This window comes from Sorex araneus, chromosome 2, assembly GCF_027595985.1.
Source record: "Sorex araneus isolate mSorAra2 chromosome 2, mSorAra2.pri, whole genome shotgun sequence".
In the NCBI taxonomy this organism is placed as follows: Eukaryota; Metazoa; Chordata; class Mammalia; order Eulipotyphla; family Soricidae; genus Sorex; species Sorex araneus.
Window position 1 is genome coordinate 229,020,162 of NC_073303.1, and position 27,283 is coordinate 229,047,444.

The 27,283-nt window shown below is 43.2% G+C and overlaps 1 protein-coding gene and 1 non-coding gene across 3 annotated transcripts; both read left to right on the plus strand.

The window, feature by feature from the left end:
• Nucleotides 1-495: 495 nt before the first annotated feature.
• KANSL2 (KAT8 regulatory NSL complex subunit 2) lies at nt 496-27,283 on the plus strand. Of its 2 annotated transcripts, none has more exons than XM_055127885.1 (10): nt 496-552; nt 1,012-1,270; nt 2,121-2,299; nt 2,682-2,796; nt 11,142-11,309; nt 11,536-11,698; nt 12,723-12,819; nt 19,293-19,546; nt 24,682-24,801; nt 25,946-27,283. In XM_055127885.1, the coding sequence occupies exons 2-10, from the start codon at nt 1,020-1,022 to the stop codon at nt 26,066-26,068; spliced, it is 1,470 nt and encodes a 489-aa protein (XP_054983860.1). In that variant the 5' UTR covers nt 496-552; nt 1,012-1,019; the 3' UTR covers nt 26,069-27,283. The 2 variants fall into 2 exon arrangements, with proteins under 2 accessions (XP_054983860.1, XP_004616764.1); XM_004616707.2 differs by lacking the exon at nt 496-552 and adding an exon at nt 559-764.
• LOC129403030 (small nucleolar RNA SNORA2/SNORA34 family) lies at nt 25,609-25,744 on the plus strand. The gene has a single exon (XR_008629020.1). It is a non-coding gene; the product is annotated as a small nucleolar RNA SNORA2/SNORA34 family (small nucleolar RNA).

The window sequence follows — 27,283 nt, forward strand, 5'->3', positions numbered from 1 at the left end:
GCTTGTGGGCCACGTCTGCCGGTGCCGGGTGCTTGGGGAGCTGGGCTGGAACCGGGGCTCCCTGGGCGCCAAACGCCTGCTCCAGCCCGCAGGCCCCTCCCCGGCGCTGCTCCTTTGCCCACAGACGAGCCGGTCCCACCAACTCCGCAAATACTCCCGAAATGTTCCAGCAAACGTTTCGCTCACAAAAGGAAACGAAACCACTTCCTTGTGTGAACAGTAAAACCGTGTGCACCGTGAATCTCTGGCTCATCAAAGCACCCGCTGTGTAGGGCTGGTGAGGCAGCGGCGGCCAGAAAATGAGTCACGGCGAGACCGACACGCCGCCTCAGAGCCTCAGCGGGCGAGCGCGGCTTCCCCCCCCTCCCCCGCCACTCAGCGCGCATTTCCGCAGGGCCCCGCCCCCCAGCCCGGATTGGTAGTCGGCAGGCTAAGGGCCAATGGCGACCTAGCGCCGTCGGCGCAGTATCCAATCAGCGCTGGAGGCCTCGGCAGGCTGCGGGGTTGAGTTGGAAGCAGCCAGAGGGCAAGCGACGCGGCGCAGCGGCGGAGGTAAGATGGCTGCGGCGCTCGCTCTTCGCCTTTGCAGTTAGGCTGCTGCTTCGCCCTTCCTGCCCCTTTGGAAACCGCTGCACTGCCTCAATTGGCGTCGGGGTCGCTCTCCTCCAATATGTTCCTAGGTGGCAGATTTTCCGGTACTCGGAGACTCAGGACAAAATGGCGCTTGCACGGGCCGCCGAGGACTGGCGGGGCCCAGCTGTGAGGTCTGAGGCGGGCCGGGACAAAGGCGGCGTGCCGGGAGGCGGGCTGCGGCGTGGCGTCCCCCGCCATGCCGCGGCCGTGCGAGTCCGGGAGACACTCGGGACGTGGCGGGCCGGGGGCGGGGCGGCCGAGGCAGACGCCGCGGGAGGACGGGAGAGCCTCGGGCGTGACCTGGAGGCGCCCGGATACCGCCAGGCAGGCTCTTCCGAGGAGGGTAAGGAGTTGTGCCGTCTCTGTGTGACCCCGTAGGTTCTGGTATGAACAGGATCCGGATCCACGTCCTGCCGACCAACCGGGGGAGAGTCACCCCAGTGCCCAGGCCCCAGGAGCCGCTGTCCTGCTCGTTTACGCATCGCCCATGCTCGCAGCCGCGTCTGGAGGGCCAGGAGTTCTGCATTAAGCACATCCTCGAAGACAGGAATGCACCCTTCAAGCAGTGCAGTTACATATCGACCAAGAATGGAAAACGATGTCCCAGTGCAGCCCCAAAGCCCGAGAAGAAAGATGGGTATATATGTGTATATGTGCATACATGCGAGCCGGTGTTGCCGCTGAGGGGGAGAATGGGCTTGGCTGGGCTCTTGGCATCCTGTGAAAGGGGGCTGGGGGCGCGGGGTTGGGTATATCTTTGGAAAGTTGAAAAAAGAACACTGGAATACTGTTTTGTCTTGGGCCACATTTTTTCATTTCTTTGGGTCTGATACACTTATCTGTTCAAAGAATATTCTAATCATGCTTAGACCTGTGGTCTGGGGTTCTTAATTTTTCTGCCATTCCGCAGCCTGTTTAATATACAGAATTATAATATGTGTGTATATTTGGGGGCAAAGCTTTATTATATGTAAAACAGCAAGGCTAGTTCTGCGTAAAATTATTTTTTCCACGTATTGCCTAAAGTGTATTAACAACAAAAGTTAAATGTAGTTGCTTTCTAGAACCAGTTTTGAGGAATGAAAGCGAATTGCTTTGATTTGTTGTGAGATGATGTCAGCATTTAAATTGGAGTAGTTTGATGGATGCAGCGTATGCCACCTGCATCTCCTTTTAGTAATACTAAGTTGATTTTGGGCCACTTGAATTACTCTGCCTCAGTAGCCTTTCTTATTTGTAAAATGAAAAGTCTTTTTTTGTTTTTGTTTGTTTTTGGCTTACTTCTGGCTCTGCATTCAAGGATCACTCCTGGTGGGATTTAGAGGATTATACTGGGTGCCAGGTATTGACTTAGGGTCCTAGTGCCTTATCTGTTCTACTCTTCACAGCTCATTTTAATTTCTTTTAAATGATCTAGAGATTAGTAACTTAAAACTGTTGAATTCTTAGAGCTGTCTGAAAAAAGATGTTAACATTTTTCTCCATAGGGTGTCCTTCTGCGCTGAACATGCTCGCAGGAATGCCTTGGCACTTCATGCTCAGATGAAGAAAACTAATCCAGGGCCCATGGGTGAAACACTCTTGTGCCAGCTGAGTTCATATGCTAAGACAGAGCTGGGGTCTCAGACTCCAGAAAGTAGTCGTAGCGAAGCAAGCCGAATTTTGGGTAAGAATCTTCTGCTTTAGAATGATAAAAAGAGAAAGAAAGTTAAAAGAAAAAAACTATTTAAACATTATGCCTTAAGATGAATGCATTTGATAATACAGTACTTTGTGACAGTTTGGTGAGCTCTCCAGGATTACTAGGTTCATTTTGAAAGTATATAACTATTGAGCTTATTCCTTAATTGTTTTATATTTATATTGTTAGGGTAAGAAGTTATTTTGAGGTAGCTTTTCTTTTGAGGATATAATTCATGAGTAATCTTAACTGTGTTAACATTTTTCTAATATAAATGTTAAGGTTTGGGCTGACATGTTAATTGAGTTTTGAGTGTTGGTGGGGTGACAGGTGGAAAGTCTTACCGGCATTTTCTCCCTTGCCTCAGATGAAGATAGCTGGAGTGATGGGGACCAGGAGCCCATTACTGTGGATCAGACATGGAGAGGTGATCCTGACAGTGAAGCTGATAGCATAGACAGTGATCAAGAAGATCCCCTAAAGTAAGTTATAACTGCACATAAGACTTTTAAGTATTTTTGTAATTATTCTGTGGCAATAGAGTGCTACGTACTGCTAATTATTAACCTAGAAGTGTTGAAAATAGCATAGTCACTGTGACCCATAACAAGCTTTTTATTTATTTAGCCATACCGGTGATGCTCATGGACATCGTAGAGATCTGTGCTCTAGCACTCAGGAGACAGTGCAGTACAGGGCATTGGATTTGAGGCTCCTACATGCAAACCATGCATTCTAGTCCTTTGAGCCATCGTACTGACAGTCTTTGATATATTAAAGTGCCATCATGGTTTATTACCACCTTGCTTCCAGGCAGGATTTGATGTTTTTTTATGGGTTGGGGGAAAATTTTTTTGCAGTTTGTTTTATTTTTCCCATTTGAAATGTTATTTAAACACTGATTTACAAAGTTGTCATAACACATCCTTTCAGTTATTCAGTATTCCAACACCAATCCCACCACCAATGTGACCTTCCCTCCACCAGTGTTTCAACATACCTACCCTCCAGCTTGCCCCATTAGCAGGCACAAAATAATTTTCTTTATATTGCTTGTTTCAGCTTATATCTCAATGGTCTGAGGATTTTCTGAATGTTAGTTGTCTTCCATACTATTGTTTTTACAAATTGAGCTTACTGGTCTTCTACACAACTATCCCATCTAATTTTCTGTGTTCCTGCTGGACTGTCCACGCTATGAACTTTTGAGATATCATTCCAGCAGCTTGTCTCTAGGAAGATTCAGCACCATAGTGCTTCAGACCTACCTGGTTCTGCACAGCTGTTCTTGGGGTCTGGAGCTAAACTATTTAAATGCCAGCTAAAGTGGGTATAGGCTGGTAGAGCGCTAGACCCTCCAACAGGGCAGGGACTCAGCCTGCCCCATCCTGTTAAGCTCCAGTAATTTGGCCCTGAAGATAGGGCCTACCAGGTTTGGCCTACAGCAGCTCCTCGCTTAAGAAATTAATCTTAGGGGCTGGAGAGATAGCACAGCGGGTAGGGCGTTTGCCTTGCACGCGGCCGACCCGGGTTCAAATCCCAGCATCCCATATGGTCCCCTGAGCACAGCCAGGGGTAATTCCTGAGTGCAGAGCCAGGAGTAACCCCTGTGCATCGCCAGGTGTGACCCAAAAAGCAAAAAAAAAAAAAAAAAAAAAAAAAAATTAATCTTAGACATTCTATACATGATGAAGTACAGGGAAGAAAGTAGGAAGCTTCCTGGACATAGGGCTGGGAGGGCTTTGGGAAATCTTAGGATAGAGAAGAAAAAATGGATGAATATGTTCTTGGATTTAATTCTGGAACAATAATTGTATTTAAGTAAAACGTTTTGCAAAATTAATGTTTTATGGACGTTTAAAAGAAAAATCAAGGGTGCTAGAGCAATAGTACAGCGGGTAGAGCGTTTGCCTTGCACACGGCCAATCCGGGTTCGATTCCCAGCATCCCATATGGTTCCCCGAGCACCGCCAGGAGTAATTCCTGAGTTCAAAGCCAGAAGTAACCCTTGTGCATTGCTGGGTGTGACCCAAAAAGATAAAAGAAAAATCAAAACATATTCAATAATTTCCTTTGGTTTCATGCCTAAGAAAGAGAAAAAATTAGAAACCCAGTAGTGAGTAATTGGCCTAATTTTATCTTACTGAGTAGGGTTCTGTTCTTCACTTATCCTGTGATTGATCACCTTGGAGTTCTAGAACATTGCTACCACACAGACTCATGTTTCTTTATCTCATGGTTTGGATTTAAATTATGTTTTGGTGATGTGGTGGGGAGGCAAGAGAGATAGTACAGTGGATCAGGCACTTGCCTTGCACTTGCTGAGAAGAGTTCGAGCCCCTGTACCCCATATGGTCACCTAAGCCCGCCAGGAGTGCTCCCTGAGTGCAGAGCCAAGAAAGAGTAAGCCCAGAGCATTGCTGGGTGTAGCTTCCCCCACCTGCCGATCCCTACCACCACTACCCCAAAAAAAGTGAATTTTTTTTTTTTTATCACTTCTCAGACAGTTTATGTAGAGGTACTAAGTTTTGTGTTGACTGTCGGACTTGAATTCTCAAAATAGCTTTTTCTTGATTTCCTTTGATATTGAGGGTTCTAAAAGGTCATAATTCACAGGGTTACATTTCATGAGTAGAATATTTTAACCTATTTCTCCTTATATTCTTGGTGATGTGTTCATTTTGTTGAGTTTTTATACTACATTCCTCTGTTCCCTTCTGACTTGCAAAGTCTCATTTGATAGATCTACTGTGAATCTTATGGAATTTTCTTTGTAAATTCTTTATTGATCTTAGTGCTTTCAATATTCTGTCTCTGTCTTTGGAATTTTTTATTTTGAGTACAATGTGGCTTGGAGTTTTCCTAGTTGGGTCTCTCTCTCTTTTTTTTTTTTTTCCCCTTTTTGGGTCACACCCAGCAATGCACAGGGCTTTCTCCTGGCTCATGCACTCAGGAATCACTCCTGGCTGTGCTTGGGGGATTATATGGGATGCTGGGAATCAAACCCGGGTTCGCCGAGTGCAAGGCAAACTCCCTACCTGCTGTGCTATTGCTCCAGAGCCTTGGGTCTCTTTTTGATGGCACCCTTCTGGTCTCTTACATCTCAGTGTGTGTAATTCCCAAGTGTAGGAAATTCCTGTGGCAGAGCCTGTCAAGCTACCCGTGGTGTATTCCATATGCCAAAAACAGTAACAGTAATGGATCTCATTCCCCTGGCCCTGAAAGAGCCTCCAATATGGCAGCGTTAGGAAAGACAAATAAGGAAAGGCTGCTAAAATCTCAGGAGTGGGACGAATGGAGACGTTACTGGCACCCACTCGAGTACAATTGATGAACAAGGGGATGACAAGTGACACAGTAACTTCTCCTTAATAATCTTGGTCTAGGGACCAGCGTGACAGTACAGCAAGTTGGGTACTTACCATGCATGCAGCCAACCCAGGTTCCATCCCCAGCACCCCAGATGGTCCCCTGAGTTTGCTAGAAATGATCCCACAGAGCCAGAAGTAACTCCTGAGCATTCCCAGCCATAGTACAAGGTTTTTTGTTTTGGTGTCACACTCGACAATTCTCAGGGGTTACTCCTATCTCTGCACTCAGGAATTAGTCCTGGTGGTGCTTGGGGAGGGACCAAATGGGATGCTGCAGATTGAAGCTGGGTTGACTCGTGTCCTACCCACTGTATTATCTAACGACTTAGCATATATGATTTCTATTTTAGAAAGGGCTCTTTGTGCTGTGTATGACTTCATATCATTAGAGATTATATCCTAAGAATTAAAATTGTCCAAATTTTCCTATTTTGTTGATATAGTTGCTTCAAAGTAGCCATTTATTTTGTAAAAAGTAATGTTTAAGAGCTTGCTTGCAGCAGTATTTAACATTTGTGAAGTTTTAGTTAGAGTTTATTTAAAGAGTTGGGGAGATAGCTCAAAGGACTGGAATGTATGCTTTGCATGCAGGAGCCCTAGCTCTGATTGGATCTCAGCATCATTGAGCTTCAGAAACAAAAATTTGTGGGGGTTAGGGGCTGGATCCATAACACAGCGGGTAGGGTGTTTGCCTTGCACTCGGCCAACCGGGGATCAATTCCCAGCATCCTACATGGTCCCCCGAGCACCTCCAGGAGTAATCACTGAGTATTGCCGGGTGCGACCCAGAAAGCAAAAATTTAAAAATAAAATAAGGTAAAATCTTAAAAAAAGAGAAATTTGGGAAGGGACTAGAGAGATAGTATAGCTGGAAGGGTGCTTTCCTTGCATGTGACCGACCCAGGCTTGATCCTTGGTGTCCAGTATGGTCCCCAAGCACCATCAGGAGTAATTCTTGAGCATTGCCAGATGTGGCCCAAACCCAAACACCTTTACTTACACACACACACACACACAATCTAAATATTTACTTTTTCTTTTTAAAGCTAAGTTTTTGAAATATGACTTCTGTAAATATCTGGAACTCATTTTCGATAAAATTCATTTCAGTTCTTGAGTCCCTTTTTTTTTTGGGTCACACCCGGCAATGCTCAGGGGCTACTCCTGGCTCTGCATCTCAGGAATTACTCCTGGCAGTGCTTGGGGGACCATATGGGATGCTGGGACTCGATCTGGGTCTGCCACGTGCAAGGCAAATGCCCTACAGCTGTGCTATTGCTGTGCTATTGCTCCACCCCCCTCTTGAGTCCTTTTTGATTGTTTTTGTGAAGTCACACCTGGACTTCTTACTCTGTGGCCCAAAAAGCAAACAAACTAGAAATTGAAACAAAGTATCTCTGACAGAATAAATTGAAATCCCCTACACACATCCCAGCATTAGACAGGAAAGCATGAAAGTCCACATCAAAAGAGGGGAGATGCAGGTGACACGTGCTCATGCACCATATGTGCTCGGCCACCTGGGTACATACAAGTAGCACATGGCCTCCGGCAGCATATACACCATATTTGGGTTCTTTTTTTTTTTTTTTATCTTATTGAATCACCGTGAAAAAAATACGAAGCTTTCAGGTTTAAGTCTCAGTCATATAATGATTAAACCCCATCTTCATGAGTGCACATGTTCCACCACCAAGAACCCCAATATACCCCCTCCCACCCACCCCCCACCTAAGTAGCTAATGATTTTCACTTTATTCTCTCTATACTTTGAATACATTCAATATTTCAATAGAGAATTCACTATTATTGTTTGGAATTTTCCCCCAACAATCAGGCCTGATGAAAAGGCATCATTTAATAATTTCATTGCTGAGATTGAAGACTATGAGCTCTTAGGTTTTGGATTTCTGATATTTTAGCTCAGTTCACAATCTAGATGCATTTCTGTAAGAAGCCACTTTGGGTGCCAAAATGGGTTAAAAGACCTCTTGGATCATAGTCTTTAGGAGCAGAGGGTTTGTCCATATTTGGGTTCTTTTTTTTTTTTTTTTTTGCTTTTTAGGTCACACCTGGCAGTGCACAGGGGTTACTCCTGGCTCATGCACTCAGGAATCACTCCTGGCGGTGCTCAGGGGACCATTGGGATGCTGGGAATCGAACCCGGGTCGACTGCATGCAAGGCAAACGCCCTACCCGCTGTGCTATCGCTCCAGCCCTCATATTTGGGTTCTTGATTTCTTATTTTTACTTAAGGAAACTTTGCAGCTGTATATTTTCTTTCTCTCTCTCTTTTTTTTTTTCTTTTCTTTTTGAGTCATACCCGGCGATGCACAGGGGTTATTCCTGGCTCTGTACTCAGGAATTACCCCTGGCAGTGCTCAGGGGACCATATGGGATTCTGGGAATCGAACCCGGGTCGACTGCATGCAAGGCAAACGCCCTACCCGCTGTGCTATCACTCCAGCCCCTGTAGCTGTATATTTTCTAGATATAGTTATACCTTCTTTTTGGATCATACATGGCAGTGCTTAAGAAATCTGATTCCTTGTAGGGATCAAATCCATGCCTGTGGCGTACAAAGGACATATTTAGCCTGGTAATGCTCAGTGATCCCTGGTGATATTCATATGACTGTGTATGATGGTCAAACTCCAGTGTCTGCTGCTTGACAAGCAAGTGCTTTACCTCCTATACTATGGTCTCCCTGCCTCTGAAGAACATTTTTTGATACATTACTTGGTTTCAGTCCTAAAGCAAATTATTGTGTGTTTCATTTACTTTTTGTTGGGACTGGCAGGGCAGGGCAGGGCAGAAGGGGTTGCTTGCCACACCTGTATGTATGAAGGTTTACTCCCAGCTTTATGCTTTGCAGGTCATTCCTTATAGTGCTTGGGAGACCATATATGATGGTTATCAAACCTGGACCTCACACATGAAAGCTCAGCCCATTGAAGTAATCTCTGGCTCAGTGGCTACTTTTTAAATACAATTTTGGATTTAAAATTTTGAGAACTGGTCTGCAGAACTGTGTGACAATGGTAGATAGAAAGGGACATTGGTGGAGGGTGAAAACAAATAACAAAATTAGTTTGAGGGCCATAAAATTAGTTTGAGGGCCAAAAATTAGTAGAGCACTTTGTAAGTGTGAGACCTTGGTTCAATCTTCAGTATTGCAAATGCAAAATTAAAATGTGTTTGAAAGTGCCTGCCATTGAGGCAGGAGGCGATGGGAGGGAACTTGGGAACACTGGTACTGGGAAATGTACATTGGTGGAGGGATGGGTGTTGGAATACTTGTATGACTGAAATCCATTATGAACAGCTTTATAATGATCCATCTCATAGTGATTCAATTAAAATAAAATGCATTTGAGTAGGTAGTTTGTGTGTTGTTGCCTTTTAAATGAAATAGTTAGGGGCTGGAGAGATGGTACAGAAGGAAGGTGCTTGCCTTGTGTGTGGCTGACCCGGGTTCAGTACCTGGGCACCACATGGTCCCCTGAGCACGGACAAGGGTGACCCAAACACCCTTCCATAAAAATTGGGACAAGTTCGTCTGTCTGCCTGTCTCCCTCCCTCCCTCTCACCCTTTCCCTCTCCCTGTCCCCCTTTCCCTCTCCCACTCTCTTTCGCTCGCTCTCTCTTTTTCTTTGGGGGGGCGGAGGGGGGAGTCATACCCAATGATGCTCAGGGGTTACTTCTGGTTCTGCACTCAGGAATTACTCCTGGTGGTTCTTGGGGGACCATGTGTGGTTCCGGGGATTGAACCCAGGTCACCAGTGTGCAAGGCAAATTCCCTACCCGCTGTACTGTCGCGCTGATCCACAGAATTGGTGACAAGTCTTAATAAAGCCAATATGAATCTATATCTTTGGCAGTTTAAGACTTAATCTGGGCCTTGATATTTTGAGAATATTGTCAAGAAAAGGAGTCGTGGGCAGTGACTAACATGTTGTGACCAGAGTTTGAGTGCCCATATCATCTCCAATATAGGGTAGATATTGGTTGTATTCAGTTTTGGTGGGTGTATTCTCAGGGATGCTCAGGTAACATGTGTGATGCCAGGAGGCTTACTGTAGATCTCCTGCATGCTAGGCAAGTTCCCCCCCCCTTTTTTGGGGGGGAATCACTCCTGGCAATGCTCTGGTTGGTTACTCCTGGCCATGCTTGGGACCATATGGAATGCTGGGGATCAAATTCATGTTGGCCGAGTTCAAGGCAAGGACCCTACCTGCTATACTATCTGTGTACTTCTATTGCATTTGTTTTTATTAAAATATTTTTGGGGCGGCAGTTGAATCCAGAGTTCCATTTTACTAGGTACAGGTTCTGCTACTCAATTATATCTCAAGTGAGGATAATGTTTTCTTGGGGACCACATCTGGTGTTTGGTGGGAACTAGACATGAGTTGCTAGGTCTTGCGTCCAATATACAACTTGCAATTCTTTTTTTTTTTTTTTTTTTTTTGCTTTTTGGGTCACACCCAGCAATGCACAGGGGTTACTCCTGGCTTTGCACTCAGGAATTACCCCTGGCCGTGCTCAGGGAACCATATGGGATGCTGGGATTTGAACCCGGGTCGGCCGTGTGCAAGGCAAACGCCATACCCACTGTGCTATCTCTCCAGCCCCTACAACTTGCAATTCTTGCCTTTTGTGCTATCTCCCTGACCCTGGATTAGCCTTGCAATGTGGTTGACCAGGTTTAATCCTTGGCACCACCAGTATGGCCCAAAGGCTAAAAAAAAAGCTTTCTGATCATTGTCTTAATTAAAACATTAAGATACTTCTGCTTTATTATCCTGGTGTTTGAACTGCCCTGACAGGTGATTGGGGTGTGGGGGGGTGCATTAAATGGATTGAGAATATAACTCAGTAAAAAATTTCATGTAACTCTTTAAGCAGTACCAAAAACTGGGGGAAATAATAAAAATTTCTCCCCTTCATATCATGTGATTTATACATTAGTGTCCATTTTAAAGATTTTCTTCTTCAGTATTTAGGCCATATCCTACAGTGCTCAGAGGACCATATAAAGTGCTGGGAATTGAGCTTGGGTTAACTTCATTTAAGACTATCTCTGACCCTGTCATTTTGGTTTTTTCATGACTTGAATGGTTATAATTGTGAAAACATTGTTTAATGAATTGGTAGTATTTGTACTGACTGTGTTCAAATAGGGAAAAAGTCTAACTTCTATCCTTTTTTCCTTTAGGCTTGGGTCTATTAATGTGCGCTTTTTTGATTTTGGGTTAGTCTTGGGCCACACCCACCTGTGTTCAGGTGACTGACTCTGTGCTCGGATAACTCCTGGTAGGACATGAGGGACCATATGTAGTAGTAGGAATCCAACCAGGACTGGTCGCATGCAAGGCAAGCACATGCCTGCTGTACTATTTTTCACTCCTAATGTGCTTTGTTTATGCTTTGCTGAGCTGTTTATTGTGTTCTAGACATGCAGGTGTCTACACAGCAGAAGAAGTGGCCCTAATTATGCGGGAGAAGCTTATTCGTTTGCAGTCCTTATACATTGACCAGTTTAAACGACTTCAGCATCTGCTCAAAGAGAAGAAACGACGTTACCTACATAACCGCAAAATAGAACATGAAGCTCTAGGCAAGTTTAATGCTAGTACCAACAAGGTTTGAATTCAGTATGTAGATTTGGAAGAAATTAGATTTATTTCTGTGTTAATTCTTGGCATGATAAATATTAAGTATTTGTTTGTTAATGGGGAAAGTCATCCTTGAAGTAACTTTCCTTTATTTATTTTTTTTGTTTTGAGTCTACAGTTATCTCCCTTGTGCCAGGAAGTAACATCTTGACTATTGCTACTCTCTAGGTAGTAGTCTCCTGACTGGCCCAGAAGGACTTTTGGCCAAAGAACGGGAGAACCTAAAGCGACTCAAGTGTCTTCGACGTTATCGTCAGCGCTATGGAGCAGAAGCTTTATTACATAGGCAGCTGAAGGAACGCAGAATGCTCGCCACAGATGGTGCTTCCCAGCAGGTAATTTCTGTATTTCCTCCTGAAACATATAAATATGCTATATATGCTTGCTTTAAATTTACAAAGTTAAGGTGAACTTCTAAAAACTTTTGTTGGTTTTGAATCTAACTTACTGGTCATGGGATATATTGAAAATAACTTTATTTTAGGGTCAGAGAAATAGATGGTACTGGCATTAAGTACTTGTCTTCAATGCAGCTGACCCTTATCAGATCTGGTATATGTATATGGTTCTCCTGAGTGATCCTGAGCACAAAGCTGGGTATGGCCCAGAAACAAAACCAAAAAGAAATTAGAATGTTTATCTGGAAATATGGAGACATGAGTTCTAGATATCTTTACCTTCTGAGTTTATGTTTTGTTTTGTTTTGCTTTGGGGCCATGCCCTGTTGTGCTCAGGGCTTACTTCTGGCTCTGCATTCAGGGATCACTCCTGTTGGTTCTGGCGATAGAATCACGATTACCTGTGCGCAAGGCAAGCAGCCTATTCCATGGTAAAATCTTCTGGCCCCTCTTCTAACAGTTTTGATAACAGACCATTTAACCTCTTTGATGACTTCCCTGTGCCTCTATTCTCATGTGCAAAATAAGGAGAGTTTGCTATTGATTTCTAATTGGTTTAGTTCAGAAATTCTTTGTCTCAAGACTTAGATGCTTAGAGAAATATTTTAGAAGGTAGGGGGATTGACAGGATTATGGGATCGATGAATGTCAGGATGTAGTATTTAAAGGAAACAGTTAAATAATTTTCACTGTTTCTCAAGTCCTTCATCCCTGATTCAATAAGAGAAATTCTGTTTTTATCTTTTGTTTGTTGAGGCTTCACATATATGGTTATAATTCTCAAAGTCAAAATAGTGTAAAACTGATTACTCGGTGTTTGTTGACTTTCTGTTTGAACATTTGTTTTCCTTTTGTGTAGCCTTAAGAAAGTCTTAAATGTTACACCTGAGTGTTCTCATAACTGCCTCTTGTTCCATTCTTTTGTTGATTTGCTTTGACTTACATAATTTTTCCCTTTCAGGCCCATACCACTCGTTCCAGTCAGAGGTGCTTGGCCTTTGTGGATGATGTTCGTTGTTCCAATCAGTCTCTTCCAATGACCAGACACTGCCTTACCCGTATCTTTTTACTTTGCTTAATTTGATCTTAAAGTAACAGCTATAAGGAGCCTGGTAGTTTGCTAATTAAAGGTCTTTGTTCTTCTTTGATCCTGAGTCAAGTTTGCTAAAGCTGTTGGTTTCAAGCAGGAGCCTAAAGAATTATTTATCTTGGGGCAGGAGAGATAGTACAGTGAGTAAGGCACTTGTCTTGCACATAGGCAACCTGAGTTCAATCCCCACACCCCATATGGTCCCCCAGCCTGTCAGGAGTAAACCCTAAGCATTGCTGGGTGTGCCTTCTTTCCCCCCCCCCCAAGGAAAAAGAAATATCTTATTGCCTGTTTCAGAATTTTGGAAATACAGTGGTCAGTTTGTTAAAATGTCTGGGGGCTAAAGCGATATGATAGCACAGCCGGTAGAGAGTTTGCCTTGCACGCAGCCAACCCAGGTTTGATTCCTAGCATCCCATATGGTCCCCTAAGCACCGCCAGGAGTAATTCCTGAGTGCAGAGCCAGGAGTAACCCCTGTGCATTGCTGGGTGTGACCCAAAAAGGAAAAAAAGGAAAAAAAAAAAAAAGTCTGATTAGAGATAGGTGTGAGTTTAAAATTTGTAGTCAGTAGTGAAATTTCAAAACAGAAACCATGATTTATCTTGTTCATTAGAATTATAATGCTGCTAAATATCTTCATTACAAAAATTATTCTGGGGGGTTTCCATCCCAAAAGAATAGGATGATTCTGAATTATGGATTTTCTTTGTATATTATCCCTTTTTTTTTTTCTTTTTGGGGTGACACCCAGCGATGCACAGGGTTTACTCCTGGCTCGTGCACTCAGGAATTAACTCCTGACAGTGCTCAGGGGACCATATGGTATGCTGGGAATCGAACCCGGGTTGGCCACGAGCAAGGCAAACGCCCTACCTGCTGTGCTATCGCTCCAGCCCCTATGTATTGTCCTTTTTAATGTAATCAAAATACTAATTTAGTTGCATATTTTAAACTTCACTCAAATTGGTAACTATGGCATGATTCCCCACACCTTCAATGAATTGACTTTTGGATTATAGCATCTTTTGACTGGGATTACATTTATTAATTAGGCTATAAAACTTGTTTACTGGATCATGAGAGTTCATTGGTAGTTACTTGCATAGCAAAAGTACTTAAATATGATATCTTTATTATATAAAAGGCTAAATTTTATTGGCCTTTCAAGAGGTACAGCTACTTCTTTGTTTGGGCGACACTTGATATTGCTCACGGCTTATTCCTGGCTTTGCACTTGGGATCACTCCTGGTGGAGTTTGGGGGACCATCTGGGTTGCCAGGGGTTGAACTCAGTTGGCTACGTGCAAGGTAAAATGCCCTATCTGCTGTACTACCTGTCTTTGCCTGAGATACAACTAATGAAAGTGAAATGCTTCTTTATTTTTATTTTTTAAGTGTTTTGAGTTATTTATTTTTAGCCACACATCCAGTGTTTCTCTGGGACTGCCCTTGGCCTCAGCGCTTGCAAGTTGCTCCAGGAACTGCTGGTGGGGATCATGAGGTGCTAGGGATTGAATTTGGGTCTCCCCCATTTAAAGCAGGTGCTCTAGCTCTCCCTGGCTAAAGTCAGTTCATTTAATAGAGGAGAACCATTTATTAGTATTTTGAAGGGAAAGATGACTTTTTAATTTAATTTGGTCATAGAATATAGCAGGTTGAGTGCTTTTTTGAAAGTGGGAGGCCCGGATTTGATTCCCAGTCTCCCCAGCCACTGCCAGGAGAACCTCTAAGTACTGTTGGGGGTGTGGCTTAAAACCCACCCAAGATGTTTTGCTTAAAGTAAACATCTAATAAGGCATTATTAGTAATACATTGTAAAATGCTTATACAGAGTAATTAAAAGCTGCCTAAACCCTAATCGGCAAAGGTTACCTGTTATTTTAAAAAGTACAGAGTAGTTGAAAGTGTCTTCATTATGCTTAAATGAATACAAATAAGACCTTTTCTTTTCTTTTGGATAATTTTTGGAGGTGGAGAGGGTTGGCCACTCTGGATGGTTCTCAGAGCTGACTCTGCATTTAAGGATCACTCCTGGAAGGGAACAAACCTGGGTTGACTACATGCAAAACAAGCACTCTACCCAGTTATACTGTTGCTCTGACCCTGAAATACGATCTTTTAAAATTTATAAATTGAGGGTCAGGAGTAATAGCATAGCGGGTAGGGTCAAACACCCTACCTTGTATGTGGCTGACCTGGGGTCAATTTCCAGCTTCTCATATGGTCCCCCAAGAACCGCCAGGAGTCATTCCTGAGTGCAGAGCCGGGAATAACCCATTAGCATCGCCGGGTGTGACCAAAAAGGAAAAAATAATAGGAATAAAATGTATAAATTGATACTTCAATGTGATATTAAATGATTAAGAATAGCACAGCGGGTAGGGCGTTTGCCTTGCACGTGGCCAACCCGGGTTCAAACCCCAGCATCCCATATGGTCCCCTGAGCACCACCAGTAGTAATTCCTGAGTGAAGAGCCAGGAGTAACCCCTGTGCATCGCTGAGTGTGACCCAAAAAAAAAAAAAAACATGGGAAGGGGGCTGGAGTGATAGCACAGCAGGTAGGGCATTTGCCTTGCATGCGACCAACCCAGGTTTGATTCCTAGCATCCCATATGGTTCCCCGAGCACCGCCAGGAGTAATTCCTTAGTGCAGAGCCAGGAGTAACCCTGTGCATCGCCAGGTATGACCCAAAAAGCAAAAATTAATTAATTAATTAATTAATTAAAACGTGGGAAGGGAGAGAGAAGTAAAGTGGAAACAGGCTTTTCCAAAGTGTAGATAAGCAAACAAAAGATCAGAGATAAGAACAAGATAATGTTTAACGGCGAACGCAGACATTAAACACTTTAAAAAATTAAAACAAATTTAATTCCAAAATGACATGGGAAAATAAAAAATAAAATTTATAAAATTACATGGAACTCATGGAATACTGGGAGGTATTGTAACAGATGTGACTGACTGATTTTAGATGTCGGGAGTATGAATGTCTTTTTCCTCTGGGTTTTTATTTTTCCTATAAAATATTTGAACTTATAAGGCAAACCTCAATATAGATATTATGGAATATTTCAGACTAAGTATATCCCAAAATATTGCCCGCACGCCTGGCTGTCTTCCCCGGGGCTCCTCGGAGGGGATGGGCTCCAGCTTCTCTCCCCACCCCAAGCAGAACTCCCAGTGGCCTAAGACCACCGGAACCTAGCTGCAGCCATGCTGGAGGCCCCTCTCCACACGTTCCGATAGGCCTCATGCATGATGGTACCGGCAGAGGAACCCAGGTGTGTGTAATCCCATCAACGGCCAACATCCAGACTTAAGAGCAAGCTCTCAGAAGCGCATGGCTGCTTTGTGGCGGCGCGATATCTTGTAGCCTACTTCTCCCTCTGGGAGAAACTGGGAATCCTCTGAGAGTTTCCTGCCCACATGGGACAGCCTTGCAAGCTTCCCATGGTGTATTCATATGCAAAATCCAGTAACAAGCTGGATCTCATTCTCCTGACCCTGAAGAGCCCCCAGTGCAGAGCCCCCAGTGCAACATTGTTGGGAGGGCCGAGTTGAGATAGACTTCTAAGATCTCAGTGAAAGAACGAAATGAGATGTTACTGAGCCCACTTGAGAAATCGGTGATTAACGGGATATTGTGACCGTGATATCACAAAAAACTTACTAGAGTATTAATTTTTTTTTCTTTTTGGGTCACACCTGGCGATGCACAGGGGTCACTCCTGGCTCTGCACTCAGGAACTACTCCTGGCGGTGCTCAGGGGACCATATGGGATGCTGGGAATCGAACCCGGGTCGGCCGCATGCAAGATAAACGCCGTACCCACTGTGCTATCACTCCAGCCCCCAAGAGTATTAATACATTTTAAAAGCAAAGTTGAAGTATATTAGAAAAAAATTTTTTTTCCTTAATGCTCTTTTCTGTTTCCCTCCATAGTTGCCAAAGTCACTTACCCTTCCTTAAGTCCTTATCCCAGAGAAAGCTGTCATTGGTGACCTGTTAGCTCTTTACTCTGGTCTAATGGAGACAGCACTGCATTGAAAGTGAAGGACCCAGGCTTTAGTTGTAGATCAACTGTTCCCCTTCTGTTTTCTGTTGCCCCCATCTGAAAGGAAAGGGGGTGGAAGGTAATGGAGTAGGGATACATTCCTCCTCACCTCACTCCAGGATATTATGTTAAATAACAGATTTGTGGATGACTTGAAAAAGTTGTTAAAAAGCCATTTAATAAATTAATTGCCTTTGTTTTGGAGCCACACCCAACTTTGGGGTCATTTCTGTGGTGCTCAGGAGACCATGCAGTGCCAGGGATCAAGTCTGGCATATCTGTTTTCTTTATGTTTATTTGGCCATTTGTTTTTATTTGATAAATAGTTCTTTGATTTGAACTATTGCTCCTTCACAGTTTCAGCCCGAAGCTGGGGCATTGTGGAAGACAGTCGCTTACTGACATCTAGTGGATAGAGACCAGGAGTGCTGCTAAACATCTCAATGCACAGACGGTGCTGCTGTTAATAAAGCCAGGATTGTGAAATCCTGCTGTAGAGTGCAGCAGTTTCTAAGAAAGGATAGAAAAACTGTCTTTATTCAAAGAAGTTTGGTTTGGGTTAAGAAATCACATTGTATGTTAATTAGCTTTTTGTGTTTTGTGTTTTGAATCTCCCTGGTGCTTGGAAGGCAGCACATGGCCCAAGAGGAACCTGGGATTCTAAAGCACATGCTGGAGGCAGGCGTGGTCTCTGGTCCTTTAAGCTATCACCCCAGCCTTTACGTTAAGTTTTTTAGCTTTAAGAACTTAAAATGTTGAGATTAAAGCTTATAATTGGGACCGGAGTGATAGTAAAACGGATTAGGATGTTTGCCTTGCATGTGGCCTACCCGAGTTCAGTTCCCAGTATCCCATATGGTCCCCTCAGCACCGCCAGGAGTAATTTCTGAGTGCAGAGCCAGGAGTAACCCCTGAGCATCGCCAGGTGTGACCCAAAAAGCAAAAAAAATTTACTCATGATTTTTTGTTTCTGGATTTAATTTATAGGAAAGTGGGCTTTCTGGCTTAAAAATAAGTTCAAATTTGAAATATAGATCTATTCCCATCAGGAAAATAACCATGTAGTTATAATTTCAAGAAATAACACTTAATTGTATTTTACACAATCATTTAAATTGGATTTTTGCTATTTATTTTTTTAATCTAACAGTGAGTAATTTGGTTTATTTTATGGTAGAGTTCTTTGCCTGTTCCAAATTAAATGCGCTTTTCTGCTTCTGTCCTTAACAGAAGTTGTTAAAAGTTTCTCTAGCCCTCTTTGAGTACTTTCTTTCCTTGAGGAAGTACTCTTCATCTGTCCTCTCTGTCTTTCTCTTTGAAACCATGACAGTACTCCTGCACCACCTCACAAAATTCCACAGGTTTTTGTAAGCTTTTTGCCTGCTTAGCAGAGCAGAAATAACTGACTTTGGAAGGAATTGGAAATGCCTCTCCATAAGCATTCTTGTCATGACATGTTTCCTAAGAATAGGTGTCAATTCCTAGGATTTTTTTCATTGCAGTTTGCTTGTTTGCTTAGCATGTTTGTAATGTTTTGTGCATGACCCTCGTAAGGAGAACAAGATGGGTCACAATCACGAAATCCCGTTAATCATTGATTTCTCGAGCGGGCTCAGTAACCTCTCCATTCGTCCTTTCCCTGAGATCTTAGAAGTCTCTCTGACTCAGCCCTCCCAATGATGTCACAGTGGAGGCTCTTTCAGGGTCAGGGGAATGGGATCCAGCTTGTTACCGGATTTAGCATATAAATACACCATGGGAAGCTTGCAAGGCTGTCCCATGTGGGCAGGAAACTCTCAGAAGCTTACCAGTTTCTCCCAGAGGGAGAAGTAGGCTACAAGATATCGCGCTGCCACAAAGCAGCCATGCGCTTCTGGGAGCTTGCTTTTAAGTCTCTGGATGTTGGCCGTTGATGGGATTACACACACCTGGGTTCCTCTGCCGGTACCTTCATGTGTGAGGCCCGTCCGAACGTGTGGAGAGAGGCCTCGAGCATGGCTGTAGCTAGGTTCCGGTGGTATTCAGCCACCGGGAGCTCTGCTCGGGGTGGAGAGGGAAGCTGGAGCCCATCCCCTCCAAGGGGCCCCGGGGAAGACAGCCAGGCATGCGGGCAAGAGACTCTCAACAAGATGGGTATCTTCTAATATAAATGACTAGAATTATGAAGAGGTTGGGAACTGGTTTTAAATTACTGGTAGCACTAGAGTTATGCTAGTAAGTAGCATCTTATTTTTAGGAATAACTTGAGAATTGATACCTACATTTAGTTTCCTATCAATTGTAGCCACTTCTTGAGTCCAGAACTTGAGTTGTATATGGCAGACAGCTGTTCTATGTTGTACCTTTTATAGATACTTGATTTCCCTTAACCATTTTTCTACAGATATTTGTCAGGATACAAATCAGGTTCTCTTCAAATGCTGCCAGGGATCTGAAGAAGTACCCTGCAACAAACCAGTTCCTGTAAGCCTTTCTGAGGATCCTTGCTGTCCACTGCATTTCCAGTTGCCTCCTCAGATGTATAAGCCCGAGCAGGTACTGTCTGTGCCAGACGATCTGGATGCCGGCCCCATGGATCTGTACTTGAGTGCTGCTGAGCTTCAGCCCACTGAGAGCTTACCTCTGGAGTTCAGTGATGTAAGTTAGAGAAGCTCTGCTGTGGCAAGGCCTTATGTGGTAATGGTGAGAATAGGTTGGTCTTTTTGTGGCTCTGCGGGTTAATAATACTTTTGATATTATAAATAAGTGTGCATGATTGTATTTATGTATTGACATGTTCATTTAGGGTCAGTATAAGTTTTCATGTGTGTATCTGTGTGTGTCCATCCTTCTGTTCCCGCGGGTGGGGTGGGTTTGGGGCCATACCTGACAGTGTTGAGAGGCTGTTCCTGACTCTGCTCAGCACTGATTTGGGAAATGTATGTAGTGCTTGGAATTGAACCAAGGTTGGCCACATGATGCAGCACCTTAACTCCTGTACTATCTCCCCAGAAGTTTTATTTGGAGCACACCTGGCAGTGGTTTGGGGCTATTCCTAACTCTGCTCAGGAGTGTCCTGAGTGTTCAGCATGTATGTGTACCAGAGATTTGAATGGGAGTTGCAGGATGCAAGGCAAGCACTTTAACCTCTGTACTCCGGCCCCCTACCCCAACAGAGAAATTGTGGTTTTCCTTTGTTTGGTTTTGTTGTGAGGTTTTTTGTTTTTGTTTGTTTTTGAGGGAATCTTAAGGGGATTGACAGTGTAAAACTTGTGTTTTGGCTCTATAGTCAAGTGTTTTGTTTTTGATGTTTCTATACAAACACACAGGTTAATGTGTCCCTCAAGAATTAATTGACAAAGTATTATATGCCTTGTATGCTACCTGGCAATTTTTAGCTTGTTTTTTTATTCATCCCTGCCCATAGTTATGGATTTATTTGTATCTTAGCTCTGTCGGCTGGAGCAATAGTACAGCAGTTAGGGAGCTGACCTTGCAAGCCCCTGACCTGAGTTTGATCTCCAGAATCCCAGATGCTCCCCCAACCACCACCAGGAGTAATTCCTGAGTGCAGACCTGGAGTATCCCCTCAGGACAATCAGCCTTACCCTTGTATTGGCTTTAGGGATCAGTTGACATTTTTTTTTCTGTCCTAGCACTTTGCTTGATCTTGATCCTTCTGAAGATTTTCCTTATTCTGTATCACTGTATCAATGTCATCCCGTTGCTCATTAACTTACTCGAGCAGGCACCAGTAACATTTCTATTACATTCATCCCTGAGATTTTAGCAGCCTTTCCTTACTCGTCTTTCCCAACAATTGGAGGCTCTTTCAGGGTCAAGAGAATAAGACCTGTCATTACTATTTTTGGCGTATCGAATATGCCATGGGTAGCTTGCCAGGCTCTGCCGTATGGGCAGGATACTCTCGGTAGCTTGCCGGGCTCTCCAAGAGGTATGTATATATCTTTTACTGTATTTGGGATATAAATACACCATGGCCTCTCCCGTGCGGGCATTTCCTTATTCTGAAAATAGATTTTTTTAATTTGATGATAAAGTTAACAAGAATGTAGCTGTACTATTTTTGTTTGCAGTGCCAGGAATTGGATTCAGGGCTCACACATAGAAGGCACAAACTCATAATTGAACCACCTCACTGGTCTAGTCATGCCACTTTTGTGGGATTGGGGCCTTTGCTCCTAATGATATCTAGCCTACTGCTTAAGCCCGCTCATGTAGTGCTCTTGCACTCTGCACTGCTAAGACTTTAGTGCCACATTTACTGATACTGGAACCTTCTAAAGTTATACCCAGCAATGCAGGCCATGCAGTGGTAGGGATTGAAGCAGGGTTAATACATGAAGAGTATGTGTCTCTGACCCACATGCTAGCTTCTGGACCCTCAGTATTACCTTCTTTTGAGGGAGGGTGGGGCCACACCCAACAGTGCTCCAGCTGCTCCTAGGTCAGTGCTCGGGAGGCCATAGATGATGCCGAGAGATTTAACAAGATTGACTGCATTCCAGGCAAGTGCCTTAACCTCCATATTGTTTCTCCGACCCTTCAACCATAACATTTTTTTGACTCACAGATTCAAATAGGAAATAAATTGATAAAAAATAATGTTAATAGGGCCAGGGAAGGCCAGGCATTTAGTACACAGGTTAAGCACTTGCCTTGCATACTGCTGGCCCAGGTTCATATCCCTGACACCACATGACCCCTCAAACATCTTTGGATACATCCCTGGAGGTCCTGAAGAAGCATTATGAGCTGGCCTAGATATTTCTGTTATCCTGCTTTCTAGGGGTGATGGACTCTGTAGTAGTGCTGAGAACCTGGGACCTGAACTCTGCAGTGCTTAGGGGCTATCGGGCAGTACTCCTGAAGTTGGTGGCAGGTGAAGGGTAGCGTAGAGTGCCAGGAATTGAACTGACTGCCTGTGAATTACATGCCCTGTCACTTGAATCATATTCCAGACTATAATTGCTTTGTTTTGGTTCTGAACCACAGCTGGCAAGCATCCTACTGATGGTACTAACACTCTGGCCCCTATAATTGCTTTTTAGTTTCTTTCACAAAAATTCTTACATTGAGAACCAGAAAAGGACCTTAGTGATTATGTGCTTCCAAACCTTTTCAATCATAGTGTAGTATGAAACTATGTTAATGGATAGTACTCTCTTTATGGCAGAATTGTATCCAGATTCCTTCACTTTATATCTTTAAAAAAAAAAAAAAAGCCAGAGTAGATGCTGACTTACTTTGTTTTTGTTTTTTTTGCTTTGCTTTTTGGGTCACACTTGGCGATGCACAGGGGTTATGCCTGGCTCATGCGCTCAGGAACTACTCCTCACGGTGCTCAGGGAACCATATGGAATGCTGGGAATCGAACCCGGATCGCCTGCGTTCAAGGCAAACGCCCTACCTGTTGTGCTATCGCTCCAGCCCCTAACTTACTTTGTTTTAAATTTAATCTTAGATTTGTTTTAAATCTATTAATATGAGCAACTGTGTAGTACCTAGTAAGGAACTATAAAACACTTGATCAAATTTATTACATAATAATGTACTTAAGATGGGGGTTTCTTTATTAACATTTGATTGTTAATTGTTAAAGCCCAATTTCTGCTTTGACAGTTTTGCTTTCTCTTATTTATCCTTATTTTATATGATGTCTTTTTTGTTACTGTTCCTGTTTCAGTTTTTGTTGCTTTTCCTTATGGGTCACACCCAGGAGTGCTGAGGGCTTACTCTGGGCTCTGTACTCAGGAATTACTCCCGGGGGTACTCAGGAATTACTCTTTGTCTTACACACAATCAATCTGGGTTCCATCCTCCAGCACCCCATATCGTCTCCTGAGCACAGAGCCAGGAATAAGCCATGAGCACTGATGGATGTGGCCTAGGTATTTCCCCTGTAGCCCACCCCACATATCTCCCCCCCCCCAAAATTAATTCATTACCCTCATATGTGGTGTGAATTTTTTTTTAAAGAATGTATGAAAAGAAATCTTGTATTTCAGTCTAGTGGGTTTTCACAATTTTTTTGTTATTAGGGATATAAAACTAATCAGCTTTTCATATTTTTAAAATTTTGTTTATGTATAATCTTTCATGTTTTGTTATTAGCAGTTGCTTTTGGTAGTTTACCTATGGAATAGCTTGGTATTAATATGGGTTAAAATCAGCTTTTTTTTTTTTTTTTTTTTGGTTTTTGGTTTTTGGGTCACACCCGGCGATGCACAGGAGTTACTCCTGGCTCTTCACTCAGGAATTACCCCTGGCGGTGCTCAGGGGACCATATGGGATGCTGGGATTAGAACCCGGGTCGGCCGCGTGCAAGGCAAACGCCCTACCCGCTGTGCTATCGCTCCAGCCCCAGCTAATGTTCTGTTTTTAATTTTTTTTTTTTTTTGCTTTTTGGGTCACACCTGGCGATGCACAGGGGTTACTCCTGGCTCTGCACTCAGGAATCACCCCTGGCTGTGCTCAGGGGACCATATGGGATGCTGGGATTCGAACCCGGGTCGGCCGCGTGCAAGGCAAACGCCCTACCCGCTGTGCTATCGCTCCAGCCCCTAATGTTCTATTTTTAAAAAGAGCAGTTGAATTGTGTTAGGTTAGGAATCAAAATTAACTCATTTGTGATAGGGACTTAAAACAGGTTTGTGGGCCAGGTGACAGTGTGTAGGGCATTTGCTTTGCATTCTGTCAACCCCAGTTCAATCCCCACTTCCTGAGCACTGCCAGGAGTAAATCCTGAGTGTAAAACCAGGAGTAATCCCTGAGCATTTCCACGCATATTCCCCCAAAACAAACCACCCACAGGTTTTGTTTTTGTTTCCTTTATTTTGATGTCAGGGGTCGAAATCAGGCAAATGTTTCTTCTATCATTGAGTTACATTTTGGGCTCCTAAATAGTATTTTTTTTAAACTGCAGTGATCACCACTGCTTATATCCAGAACTTTCCTCTTAGCCAGAGACACAGAGATAGTGTGGGGTTAAGATGCTTGCTTTGCATGTTGCCAATCATGATTCAGTTCCTGGCACATATGAATACTGAGTACTGCCAGGTATGACCCAAAAACCCAAACAGAAACTATGACTTGATTTCTCCCTCTGTTCATGCCTCTGGTAATCACTATTGTACTTTTGCCTCTATATTTTTCTACTTAAAAGTATGCTTTTTAGTAGAAACATAGGAGACTCTCAATACCCAAAGACAATGGAAACGAAGACCAGGAGAACTAGTCCTTATTAGAAAGCTTGCCACAATACAGGGAGCGTGGTTAAATCCGAGAAGAGACCACTGTGACAATGACTGTGGGAAGTGATCACTCTGGACAAGAGTACTGAGTACTGAAGAGATATGGTGATATGCATGATATCCTTTCAGTAACAGTATTGCAGACCACAGTACCAAAAGGGAAAAAGCGTTCCATAAAGGGATGGAAACTAGAGACATTAGTAGAGAGAAGTAGAAGTGGTGAAGGGGTGGGTGCTCAAACATTGTACATCTCAAACTCAATCATGAACAGCTTTGTAATTTTGTATTCCCATGGTGATTGAGTGGTTTTTTTTTTTTTAATGAATATGCTTTTAAAAGCCATTCTAGTACTCTGCTTTCTGCTTGATAGCAAGAAAAAAAAATCCCTTCTGTCAGAATGGAACATCCTCTTTCTTTTAATTATTAAAGGTAGACAAGGTAAAGAAAAGGAGTCATACTTTGAAGTTTCCTGAAACTTCAGCTTCCTGTTTCTGATAGATTTCTTTTTTCTTTTTCCAGGACTTGGATGTTGTAGGTGATGGCATGCAGTGTCCTCCTTCACCCTTGTTGTTTGATCCTTCACTAAACCTTGATGATCATTCAGTCAAAGAAATTGCTGAAGCCCCAATGGATATTTTGGCAAGTGAAGAAATAATCCTAGCTGGGCTTCCCTCATATAATGACCAGCCGGGCAGAGGGTTCCCCACTGCCTAGCATATACTCCCAGGGAGTTAGGGTATCATCACAAATAGACTAAAGGTGTCCCAGAAGGCTTTGGCTCAGTGACTATAAGGAAGGTACTTCTAAGAAATTTCTTTCTTCACACCATTGCCTTAATTCTCAGATAGTTCCTTTAACAGAAACATCTGTGTGTCAGAAAACAGAATACAGGGGCTGGAGCGATAGCACAGTGTGTCAGGTGTTTACCTTGCAGGCAACTAACCCAGTTTCGATCCCCAGCATCTCATATGGTCCCCAAGCAACACCAGGAATAATTCCTGAGTGTAAAACCATGAGTAACCCCTGAACCCTGAGCATCACCGGGTGTGATCCAAAAAGCAAAAAAAAAAAACCAAAAAAAAAACCCCATAAGTTTATTTAACTAGGAATTTCTAAGACAAGAGATATAGCTAAAGCTTTCCCCTTTATTTATTTATTTATTTGTTTATTTTCATTTTGGCGTCACACCCAGCTATGCTCAGGGGTTACTCCTGGCTCATGCACTCAGGAATTACTCCTGGCAGTGCTCAGGGTACCAGATGGGATGCTGGGAATCGAACCTGGGTTGGCCAGGTGCAAGGCAAACTGCCCTACCTGCTGTCAAGCTTTCCTTTTAAAAAAAAAAAAAAAGGCATAGCTCAGCCCTGGAATTGTTTCATAGTAGAATAAAGACAAGTAATGAAGATTTTTATCCTTTTTTTATGAGGTTGGCTGGGGAGGTTGTCAGTGGCCCTGACTGAAGATCAGTAGTTACACTCTAGCTGCTGATTTCAAACAAGGGCCCAAAGAACTGTCTTCCTGTGATCTGTTGGCTGTTCTGGAAGCTCACCAAGAATGGCTGTTTCATTTGGAAGATACAACCCATTCCTTCTTCTATTGGAAAACCTCACGAATAACTTCTGGCTAAAGGAACCAAATTAAATTTTTTTAAGCACATCAGCTAGCCAGAGTTGATTTGTTTCTGCTGTCTTATTGTTACTGTGAGTGGGCATTGATAAGTCAGATTCCTGCATTAGACCACAAACAACGACTTTGTAACCATAGTTTCTGTTTCTTTTACCAGGACCCGGTGCACATGACTGGAGACGGCTGTAGATCTCGGAGTTCTGAGGAAGGCTCTGTGCCATTGCCTAAAAGTGGAGTTGTCACTACAAATGGAAAGCCAGAATCCACTTCTGTCAGCTGATAGTTTGTTTGGGGGAACCATTTGGCTTTGAAGGAAATTGATGCCCCATTCTTTAAGCAAGTGTTTCTGGCCCTTTGACTAGTCAACAGCGCAGACCATGTGTTTCTTCTGAGCTACTGAACACTTTAGTCAAACATAAAGTCAGATCTTGGGGAAGGGGACCAATAGTGTCTAAAAGCTTGGGTGTCTTATTCTGGCATGAAAAAGATGATTCTACAGAGACGTTTTTGTTACAAGACTTGGAAAATTGGAGGAGAAATCCATGAAGGTGGTAGTTGGGAACTGTACCTTTGGATGTTGAATCAATGTCCATCTCTTTCTAATGGACTACATATTACCCTTATTTCTCACATAGTTGGGTGATTGGAACCCCCTTCCACAAATTAACTCTGACTTGTAAATCTCTGAGAAATTAGCCCATAGGACTGGGCCATCTACTTAGCCATCCAAGTTGTTTCTGATCTCTGAACATATCCGTAGTGGCTATCTTATGTAAGATATAATTAAAAAGTTACTGTATATAGTTTATATTAAATGTTATGAAAATGTAAATCATTTGAATGCATGTTTGTATTTAAGAATATTTGGGTCCTTAGCCCTCTGGAATGGGAAAACAGGCTAGATACATTTTTCTCCCAAGGATATATGTTTCCAATAACATTGGTTTTTTGGTTTTGTTCTTTGGTGCTGGAGATTGAACACAGGGCTTCACAAATTCAAGGCAAGTGCTTTACTACTGGTTTACAGCCTGGCCTTTTCAGAAATTTATTTTGTTTTTGGTTTGAAAGATAAGAACCTGTAGAAGTTGGAGCTGGAGCAATAGTACAGCAGGTAGGGTGCTTGTTTTGCACGCTGCTGACCAGGGTTCAATCTCCAGCATCCAATACTGCCTCTGGTTTCCCCCAGTACTGCCAGGAGTAACCCCTGAGGTATAACCCCCAAACGAAAAATCCTGTAGAGATAAATGAAAAGGGACTGCATTAAAGCCTGTCAGTTACAAATTTTATCCTCTCCACGCCCTAGTTCCACTTACAGACCTCACTAACCCACCCCCTGACCTGACTATCTTTGTCACAATGATTATCATCTTCAGATTCTCTAGGGGAAGGAATCTACTTATTAGAGTATTGGTATCTGATCACATAGACATAAATTGTGCTAAAATTCATTTTGATTGTGAGATAAGATGGCATTAATAAATTGAAGTCCATGGGA